Source organism: Myotis lucifugus, unplaced genomic scaffold (genome assembly GCF_000147115.1).
Source record: "Myotis lucifugus unplaced genomic scaffold, Myoluc2.0 scaffold_101, whole genome shotgun sequence".
In the NCBI taxonomy this organism is placed as follows: domain Eukaryota; kingdom Metazoa; phylum Chordata; class Mammalia; order Chiroptera; family Vespertilionidae; genus Myotis; species Myotis lucifugus.
In genome coordinates, this window is record NW_005871149.1 from 3,596,491 (window position 1) to 3,606,920 (window position 10,430).

General features: G+C 51.8%; 1 protein-coding gene across 5 annotated transcripts; it reads left to right on the top strand.

The window, feature by feature from the left end:
* Positions 1-4,336: 4,336 nt before the first annotated feature.
* On the top strand, positions 4,337-8,594 carry PSRC1 (proline and serine rich coiled-coil 1). 5 transcript variants are annotated; one of them, XM_014459037.2, is made up of 8 exons: positions 4,339-4,910; positions 5,214-5,266; positions 5,355-5,412; positions 5,850-6,291; positions 6,664-6,850; positions 6,932-7,180; positions 7,721-7,808; positions 8,024-8,594. In XM_014459037.2, exons 2-8 carry the CDS (start codon positions 5,248-5,250, stop codon positions 8,025-8,027), a joined length of 1,047 nt encoding a protein of 348 aa, XP_014314523.1. In that variant the 5' UTR covers positions 4,339-4,910; positions 5,214-5,247; the 3' UTR covers positions 8,028-8,594. The 5 variants fall into 5 exon arrangements, with proteins under 5 accessions (XP_014314525.1, XP_014314523.1, XP_023612858.1 ...); XM_023757090.1 differs by having other exon boundaries at positions 4,339-4,885; XM_006092592.3 differs by having other exon boundaries at positions 4,339-4,875.
* Positions 8,595-10,430: the final 1,836 nt, after the last annotated feature.

The following is a 10,430-nucleotide window of genomic DNA, read 5'->3' on the forward strand; positions in this document are numbered from 1 at the left end:
CCAAACCCTAGCTGACAGACAGTACCAAGGCTCTAGACACCAAGACTCTTGGACCCTTCAGCTATAGTCAAGCCCAGTCTACTCCTTGTGGAGTAGAGACTAGTTGTCCCTGCAGACCCTGCCCAAATTAAATCATGAGCAGATACATGGCTGCTTTTTTTCAAGCCACTGAATATTGGGGTGGTTTGTTACACACAGTAATAGGGTGGGGCAAAAGTAGCTTTATAGTTGTGAGTATGCAAAACAGTTTATTCTTGTATTGTTATTATTGTATTCTTTTCCATATGAACTGTAAATCTACGTTTGCCCCACTGTATATATAACGCAAATAGCCTTCTATGCAGCAGTCATGGAACTAAGAGCTTTGTCTCTTTAATATTCATTTAATAAATGAGTAAACTGAAGCTCATAACTTGTTCCAAGTATGCAAGTGGTAGTAGCAGAGCTAGCATTTGAACCAGGTGTGTTTGAGCTGGAGCCTTCCTTATTTTCCTTCACCTCTTTCACTCAGTGATCCTCACTGTAGCAGGTATGAGCTTAAGAAAGAAAAGATTTCCAGGATCTAGTAAATATTAGGCAACGTTTTGAGGAGGAAGGAGATGTATTGCTGAGTAGAGTGTGAAAGGCTTTTCTGTTCAGATCGAAGGTCTATTTTAAGTTGAGGCAAAGTATCTATTCCAGCCTCTCTCAACTGAAGTTCTACGGGAATTAAGTGCTAATGCCCCAAGACATCCATGGTCTATTATAAATTAACTTCTTCCTATGTATCTAGAATATGACTGCTTATGTACCATCCTTGAGAAAACAGTCACAGAAATCATTTGTAGGATCTAATGGATGTAACCCCTGCTGAGACTGTTGGGGGTGAGGGGCAGAGACCAGAGCCAACCAGTCATGTACACAATGGCCAAGAGGGAACTCCAACCAAGCAGGGCCTAGGTCAGGAAGGAGTGAATGCCCAGCAATGATGCCCTCAGGATCAGCCAGACCTCTGGCCTTAGCCCACAGCCCTATGCCTCTGCTGTTTGTTAAAATGCTCAAAGGCCATCCCTTAAAGTTCATACATTCTTTTTTTTTTTAATATATTTTATTGATTTTTTACAGAGAGGAAGGGAGAGAGATAGAGAGTTAGAAACATCGATGAGAGAGAAACATCGACCAGCTGCCTCCTGCACATCTCCTACTGGGGATGTGCCCGCAACTCAGGTACATGCCCTTGACCGGAATCGAACCTGGGACCTTTCAGTCCGCAGGCTGACGCTCTATCCACTGAGCCAAACCGGTTTCGGCAAAGTTCATACATTCTTAACCTTCATGGTGAAGGAATAAAATCTGCACACTGAGTAAGACCCGCAGTCACAGAACTGCAATGGAATCCTTAATTTCTTCATTTATGCATTCAACACTGTGGAGTACCTTCTGAATGAAGACCTACCATGTGCCTGGAAGGGGGTGTAATTTCTTCATTAATTCACTTATTTATTATTTATCCACCTGTTCATACGTATATACCATTTGGGGTTGAGTTGAGGGGGACCAATAGTTTCCAGATTAGTAGCTTTATGCCGAGTGAAGAATTATTGTACCTAAAATCTGTTTTTCTGACTTTGATGTCATTTGAAAGAGAAAGTAGTTCCATTGTTTTTGTTTTGTTTTCAATAAGAGAACATTTATTTGTAAAATCACAGAGGTAGGAAAAGTAATTCCTAGGAGAAATGGGCTTAGGAAACAAGTTATAGAGATAAAGGAAGGGCTCTTGGAGCTTGGGAGTGAGGAAGGTAATGGTAACTAACGCATGGGTGGAGGGAAAAGCAGTCGTGCTCCAGGGAGAGCTTTCAAAATCATCATTCGGCGATAAAAAATTGAAGATGAGTTTCCTTAGGAGACACTAACTTCCAATTTGCTAAAACTGCTTCCCCCGCTTACCTGAAGGTGGGTGAAGAAGTAAGTGCAGCGTTTCCCCACTCAGGCTGTTCCTAGGGGAAGAAAAAAGTACAGTTAATTAACAGCTTCTTTCCCCCAAATCTCCACTTTGCCACGGAGAGAGGGAGGCATCTGGCTCTGGCTTCCCCACCTCCATAGAACCTGAATCCTCCAAGCAACTAAAATCCCACATTCACCCACAAGCCTGGGGAAAAGAAGCCATCCTCCTCTCTCAGGGCTTCCTCACCTAAGCTTGCAGGTTCTGAGCCTCCCCACCCTTTCTCTGGTCACGCCATTAAATTCCAAGGCTCCTTTGTTCCCTGTGGCCTTTTTTTTTTTTTTTTTTTACAGCAACATCTCATTCCTGCAAACCTCACCATCTCAACTGTAGCACTGAAAACCAGGAAGCAGACAAAAAAAAAATAGCCCACAAATGGCCCAAATGATGGTCACAAGTGCTGGAGACTCAAGTTCAGGCTCTTTGCAGGGGAGGGGGGGCGGGGAGGACGGCTGGCCCGCGGCCCCGGTGTAAGACCCCTGAAATCATTTGGTCTGGCCCTGCCAAGGCATTAAGGGCGAGTTAATTAAATGTTTGACCAAATACACCAGGCTAATTTTTACGTGGATACTTTTGCATGGCCCGGGAATGATGTTATAAATATCAACTGGCCCTTGGTCGTAAAAAAGGTTCCCCACCCCTGGTTTACAGGAAAGCTCTTTGGCCACTTTTAGGACAAAAATCTTTAGAACATGTCTGAGAAGCTCTGTTGACTTGTGGCCCCGTCTATTCCCAGGCAACATCTGGAAACAACAGAGAGAAAACCCCTAATAAGGAGGCTTCAGGGGTTTATGAACACAGCTTTGAGTTTAGAGGGAGAAAGTTACAAACCTCCTCAAAAGCTCTTAGGCACACGGAGTAAAACCTGATATTCATAATTATGCTCTGAATCATATCACTGTCAGGATCTTCCCTTCACAGAAAACCCAGGGGCCAAATATAAAAATAGGCTCAAGCCTGCCTCCCATGTACACCCAGGAGTCAGGGCTGAATTTGAACCTAATTCTCCCTGTCGTTAAAGCCCCCCCCCCTTTTTTTCTTTTCCATCCCTTTTACTTTATTTTTTGAATTATTTTAGCTTCCAATTACAATAGACATTCAATATTATTAGTTTCAGGTGTATAGCATGGTGGTTAGATATTTATATAACTTCCTAGAGGCCTGGTGCACGGATTTGTGCAGGATCCCTCAGCCTGGCCTGCATCCCCTCGCCATCTGGGGGGATGTCTGACTGCCGGTTTTCATATATATCCTATATAATAAAAAGGTAATACGCAAATTGACCCTAATGGCGGAACTATTGGTCCTAATGGCTGCACTGACCACCAGGGGGCAGACGCTTAACGCAGGAGCTGCCCCCTGGTGGTCAGTGCACTCCCACAGTGGGAGCTCCGCTCAACCACAAGCCGGGCTGAAGGCTGCAAGTGCAGCAGTGGTGGCGGGAGCCTCTCCCACCTCCTCAGCAGTGCTACAGATGTCCGACTGCAGCTTAGGCCCAATCTCCTGGGGAGCTGGCCTAGGCTGGCAGGTGGACATCCCCTAAGGCAGCAGTTCTCAACCTGTGGGTCTCGACCCCTTTGGGGGGTCGAACGACCCTTTCACAGGGGTCACCTAAGACCATCAGAAAACATATATAATTACATATTGTTTTTGTGATGAATCACTCTGCTTTAATTATGTTCAATTTGTAACAATGAAAATACATCCTGCATATCAGATATTTACATTACGATTCATAACAGTAGCAAAATTACAGTTATGAAGTAGCAACAAAAATAATTTATGGTTGTGGGTCACCACAACATGAGGAACTGTATTAAAGGTCATGGATTAGATTAGAATGGTGAGACCACTGCATAGGGCTCACGTAGCAGTGCACAGCGCAGCGCCAAGCGACAGGCAGCCAGGGAGGAGCCTGAGCCAGTGTCGGGCCACTCAGGCTTATCCTGGCCAGCTGCTCAGTAGCTCGGGGCTCGGTGCCGCTGCTGCCGAGTGAGGCTGCATTCGCCAGCTGTGAGCCCGGCTTCTGGCTGAACGCGCTCCCCCTGTGGGAGGACACTGACCACCAGGGGGCAGCTCCTGTGGTGAGCTTCTGCCCCTGGTGGTCAGTGTGCGTCATAGCGATTGGTGGACCGCCACTTAGGCTTTTATATATAGAGATGAGGTGAGCACCCGGTAAGTCTAGTCCCAGCTGGCCCCCTACATAGTTACACCACGGAGCGTGTTCCCTGTGCTGTCGTCACACCTTGGCTGCCTCAGGCTCTGTGAACGTTCCTGCTTTAAAAGCAGTGGCAGCTGCCTGTCCTCCTCAGACAACCTCAACATACCTAAATTACGGATGGTTAGGTGTTTCCGTAACCAGGAAAGGTCACCCCTGAGGAAATCTGGCAAAAGCGGCGCGGGCACGTGGCGGGAGCCCAAGGAAACGAATTTTCCCAGGCGGAGCGTTCGGCCCACAGCCGCGAGGGGCGTCAGGTGACCGCGCGGGTCCCGGGAGCCGCAGCCCCCGCTCCACAAGCAAAACGAGGAGGAGGCGGAAAAGAGGGGGTGACGAGGGGCAAACCCCACACTCATGGTCGCGCGAAGACCTCCAGGCGCACGCGGGCGCGCTCCCGGCGTCCCCGCTGCAGACCCCCGGATGGAGTCTCTCTGGGAACCGCTCGCCAGCCCGCCCCCAACTTGCAGACTTCCGGCCAGCTGTCCGCCGCCGCCCCGCCCCCCGAGGGCTGAGGACGCCGGGATCCGCCAATCACTGCACGCGTGTGGTCGGAGTGGGTGGGGCCTGAGAGATTCGAAAGGAGCCCCGCCCCCTCGGAGCTGATTCCCGGGACTAAGTGGTGGGAGGAAAGCTCCGTCCGCGGGAGATGCGGCGGGGCGGGAAGTGAGAACTCGCGGTAGGCTGCGGTGTGCTCCCGCGGGGCGTGGAAAGGTGGCTTGGGGAGAGGAAGAACCCGCAGGACGGTGGGTGGGAGGAATATGGGCGCGGAGAGCGCCCCCAGCGCGGAGAGGCGGGCTCGCAGGGGGGGCGGGAGGGCCGTCTGCGGAGGGCGATAAGGGTGTAGGGGGAGCTCTCCGCACCGTCCCCGGAGGTAACGGCGGTGAACCGGAGCAGGTGCTCCTCCTGGGACGCTTGCTTGACTGCAGCGTGACCCCTGGCTGGCGCTCTGAGTCTAGCCGGGAGCCTTGGGCAGGATGGAGACCCGAGGAAAGGTGTGCTTTGTCTCCACTTCAGGTCCAAGCTGAGTGCTGCTCCTGCGGGCTGGAACATGGGCGATTTGCAGGAAGGTAAGGACATCCTGAAGGGAAGATTGAGACCCTGCAATTGGGAGCACCTTAGGGACCCACACGGGCATTCATTCCTTCCCGCCTACAGATGTAAAGTTTATAGTGGATGAGACCTTGGACTTCGGAGGGCTGTCACCATCGGACAGGTACCAGCCTCTTTATGCTGCTTACTTTCCTCCAACGATGCCTCTGTCTCTAACCACCCCCCACCCCCCCCCCTCTTACTGCTGAATTTTTGGCCTCTGGGGCCTGGGTTGGTAATTTACCAAGTTGGGATGCACTGGGGCGGCTGGTGGCTGGTTTGCTTGGGCCCCTAAGACACCATTACTGGGCAAGGGGAGAAGGGAGAAGCTGGAATGAGATTGCAGGGTGTTAAGAAGGGTAAGTGGGTTCGCTGCATCTTCATCCCCGAGTGATCTCCAATGTCAGTAAATGCTAACGGCCTCTTAGGCTTCACAGCAGCAGGTGTCTCAGCACCCAGAGGCCAGCATGGGCATTGGGGTTTGGGGTTGTGTCCCTGGCTCTGCTGTGTCGCAGTCTCCTGCTCTCCTCTGTGTGGTCACTGGTTTGTTTTCTGTCTCAGTCGTGAGGAGGAAGACATACCAGTGTTGGCAACTCCAGAGAAACCCCTCCGGCGGGGCCTCTCCCACCGGGGTGACCTCAATGCAGTGGCCCCCACCCCCCAGGGCGTGAGGTTCAGCTTAGGCCGCCTCAGCCCAGCGAAGATGGAGGAGGTCCTCGATGAGGCCAACAGGCTGGCGGCGCAGCTGGAGCAGTGCGCCCTGCAGGAGCGCGAGAGGGCCGGCGAGAGCCCGGGGCCGCGCAGGGTGAAGCCCAGCCCTCGCAGGGAGACCTTTGTGCTGAAGGACAGTCCTGTCCGAGACCTGCTGCCCACTGTGAGCTCTTCCGCTCGGAGCACCCCCTCTCCAAGCAGCCTGACACCCCGACTCCGGGGCAGCGATAGGAAGGGGTCCGTCAGGGCTCTTCGGGCAGCATCTGGAAAGAAGCCCTCCAGCGTGAAGAGGGTGAGTGTAGCGGCTCTGGGTTGGGTGTGTGGCCCCAGACACAGTACAGGCATAGAGTGGCTCCTTGTTGGTAAAACGGGGATAGTGAAATTCTACCTCACAGAATTGTTGGAATTAACAGATACCGTAAGCCATGCACTTTCCACTGTGTCTGTGCAGAGCTCTATACCGTCTATAATAAGCTCGCAATAAATGGTGGTGGTGGTGATGAAGTTAGCAGCTAGCTGCTGCCCTTCCTTACTGGGATCTAGGCAACTCTCCACCTCTATCCCTCAGCCAGCAGAACAGATTCTTTTTCCATTTTAGCTTTTCTCTCTCTCTCTCTCTCTCTCTCTCTCTCTCTCTTTCTCTCTGTGTGTGTGTGTGTTTCAGGAGTCGCCCACTTGCAATCTGTTCCCCACATCCAAAAGCCCAGCATCTTCTCCTCTTGCCCGATCAACTCCTCCAGCCCGATCAACTCCTCCAGCCCGATCAACTCCTCCAGCCCGATCAACTCCTCCAACCCGATCAACTCCTCCAACCCGGGGGAAAGCTGGGCCCAGTGGGAGAGCAACAGCAAGTGAGAGGACCCAGGGAGCAAAGCTGGGGGTAAATGGGAAGAGGGAGGATGTGGAGCTTACCCAAAATCCCTCTGCCCCAGGCCCGCCAGTCCCCGTCAGACCGGTCTTGGCCCCACAGCCTTCTACCAGCAACTGTCAGCGCCTGTCTCGGCCACAGGGAGCAGCTGCTAAACCTTCCAGTCGACTACCTGTCCCCTCAGCCATCCCCAAGCCTGTCAGCCGAGTGCCACTCAGCAGCCGGAGTGTACCACCCAGCAGAGGTGCCCTAGCTTCAGAGTCAGTGTCAACTCGGAAAGGACTTCCAAGACCAGGTGCTGCAGGGCACAGAGGTAAGGAGGAACGGACATCGGACAGGAAGTTAGGAGTAAGAATACCTACCGTCGCCCAGCTCTGCACTCTCCCAGAGCTAGTAACAGTGACCACTTTCTCCATCTTCGTTACAACTCTATTTGAAGATGGTGTGTTTGGAGAGAATGTGGGACTGGGCCAAGAGTTTGAGCCAGGGGTCCTCAAACTACGGCCCGCGGGCCACATGCAAATACAAATATTGTATTTGTTCCCGTTTTGTTTTTTTACTTCAAAATAAGATATGTGCAGTGTGCATAGGAATTTGTTCATAGTTTTTTTTTTAAACTATAGTCCGGCCCTCCAACAGTCTGAGGGACAGTGAACTGGCCCCCTGTTTAAAAAGTTTGAGGACCCCTGGTTTGAGCCTTGGTTTTCAAATACCTTTGAAATGTTTTTACCTTGGGTGAGAGGGAAAGCACTAATCCCAAACTCACCCACCCTGCCTTCATCCAGTGTTGATCTTTGTGAGACGGTCACTTGACCTTTCTGATAACCCATTTCTTTTGTGGGCCCCCATCAAGTTCCTGTTTCCCAGCGACCAAATCTTCCTGGTGCCACTCGCAGCCATCTGCAGCCCCCCCGGAAAGCTGCAGCCCCAGGACCTACCAGGTAAGGCTGGTTAGGGTGCTCTCTCTCTCCTCTGTCCTCTGGGTTTCTGAGCTATTGGGCACATCAGCCCTGAATCCTGTGTGGCAAGATGGGGGAGAGGAGGGGAGTCTGGAAGTTGGGGTGTCCCATTTCTTCCTGAGAAACTTGAGCTCAGCTGGGTGACATGGGCTCGAGGAAGAAGGGCAATCCAGCACTTCCTCCTTCTGTCTCTTTAGGTAAAGAGATCAGGACAGCAAGCAAGAATTCAGTAACCAATCACGACAGTCCCTGCCTGGACTCGCCTCCTCTCCGGCCTCCCAAGCCCTCGCGTTGGAGGCAGTTCCGGACTCCTGCAGATTCTGGCTCAGGGGCAAGAGGAAGAGATGCCACCACGGCTGGTGCCCCAGGGAGATGGGGTGGATTAGGGTGGAGCTGGAGGGGATTCAAACTCTCCGATTGGAATATTAGGGAAAAGAAGTCACCTCCCGACAGTGAAATGAACAAACAGATGAGAAGTGCAGGAGAGTGGGTTGTCCTCATCCACCCCCACTCTGTGTTCATCCCCAGGCCGAGGGTCCCTGGGCATGAACATGGGAATGGCCTCTGTCGCTGACCTCCCTGCTCTCCCAGGAGCAGTCCTCCTGAATCACATCCCCTACTGGACTCCGGCCTGTTTGGCGAAGCAGAGGCAGGCACCTGGCCTCCGGAACTTGCTTCCTGTGAATTCTGTGAATCGTAACAGGCCAGTTTGTGATAAGCTGACTCCTTTGGTCTATACTTTTCTAAAATAAAGTGAGTGTATTTTTATATTCTCTGCGTATGTGAAAGCAAATCCTGCTCCAGTTTCTAACACATTTAGAGTGAACGCCTGTGTAATTCCAAAGAGGGAGCCAGGATGGGCATCCCAGGCAGAGGAGCCTGAATAGGCCCCAGGGCCTCGAGATTCCAGCGAATCAGGCTGTAACTACCCCCTTGTTGGTATTAGCTGGAAGCAGGCTGCCTTTTCCCAGGGTTTGAATGTCATTAAAAGGTCCAGGTCAAGTTAAGTAGAGCTTAATTCACAGTGTGTGAGGCTGTCAAGTCAAGGTCTCGGTAAAGTATTTCTATTTTAAATATATTTTTATTGATTTCAGAGAAGAAGGAAGAGAGAGAGAAACATCGGTGATGAGAGAGAATCATTGATTGGCTGCCTCCTGCACACTTCCCACTGGGGATTGAGCCCACAACCTGGGCATGTGCCCTTGACCGGAATCGAACCAGGGACCCTTCAGTCCACAGGCTGCCACTCTATCCACTGAGCCAAACAAGCTAGGGCAAGTATTTATATGTTAAACTTGGGTGTCCCTTCAGGGCAGGAGAATGGAGCAGAATCTTGTCTGCTGTACTTACGGGCTGAGGGGCACTTAGGAGTCTTCAGCCTCCCTGACTGCCTCAGGCAGAAGATACCAGGACACTTCACGTTCCCCTTTACTTCATTAGGGTTGTTGGTCTCCTCTTATCTCTACTGGGCTCCAGGGCTGGCACCAGGATGTATAAGTCCCTGCAGCGCCCAGTGTTGTGATTTGTATGTGGCGGAGAATTTCATTCCTTTACTGAAAAAGATATCTGAGAGCGAGGGGGGCAGTAGTTCAATGAATGACAAAGACTCATTTAAAGCAGATTTAATAGTCTCCCTCTTCTCACAGCCTTTGATTTTGCAACCAGAAGCAACTCAATTCCTTGTGAGTTTTGAGAGAATGCCCCCTTTTTAAAATTTAATATATTTTACTGATTTTTTTACAGAGAGGAAGGGAGAGGGATAGAGAGTTAGAAACATCGATCAGCTGCCTCCTGCACACCTCCTACTGGGGATGTGCCCACAACCAAGGTACATGCCCTTGACCGGAATCGAACCTGGGACCTTTTAGTCCGCAGGTCGACGCTCTATCCACTGAGCCAAACCAGTTAGGGCAAGAATGCCCCTTCTTGAAGGCCAGGCCATGACTTGAAGCAACAGGCAACTGGGTGCAGGAAGTGGATGCCAGCTGGTGCCCACCCTGCCCAGGCTTATATGCACATAAGTGCCCAACTGAGGTATTGCAATGCCCTTTCTCTGTTCCCAGGCCAGGGGCCCTCCGCTGCTTTCTTCTCCTTGTTTATGGCTGATCGCCAGGCTCTTTTCACACATTCACCTCTATCACAGTGACGGCTGTCTAGACCTTCACCTTTCCCTCAGCCTCTTGCAACAACTCTTGCAACAACTCTAGGGTTCCCAGAATGGAGCTGGGGGAGGCGGTGTGGAGACACACTGAGCCTTTGACTCTGGAGAAATTTGGTGGAGGCCGGAACATCTCACGTGTGCTTCCCAGCTGGGCCCCGCACTGGGGTCTAGTGAGCAGGGTCTGGTCCTCACTGCCGCTCTGACAGAAGCACTGGAGGAGTGCAAGACTAGGCAGGCACATAGGTGTGGGTGTGGCCAGCAAATGGCAGGTGTGACCTGGGCATGGGCCGCGCCATGCTGGGTTCTTAGAAGCAAAAGCAGCAGCAAACCCATGTGCTGTTGCCACCTGGTGGCCAGAGAGGACACGGCATGTTCCTCTGGCCCTCTTGGTCAGACCTGAGTTTTATCCCCATCCCCACCCCAACCCCCTCCAAACCTGCTTG

Bases quoted from the DNA above. Each gene is read 5' to 3' on its own strand.
- PSRC1 (XM_014459039.2), top strand. The intron at 6,292-6,663 runs GTGAGTGTAGCG...TGTGTGTTTCAG, and splicing joins AGCCCTCCAGCGTGAAGAGG to GAGTCGCCCACTTGCAATCT. The intron at 6,851-6,931 runs GTGAGAGGACCC...CCTCTGCCCCAG, and splicing joins CAGTGGGAGAGCAACAGCAA to GCCCGCCAGTCCCCGTCAGA.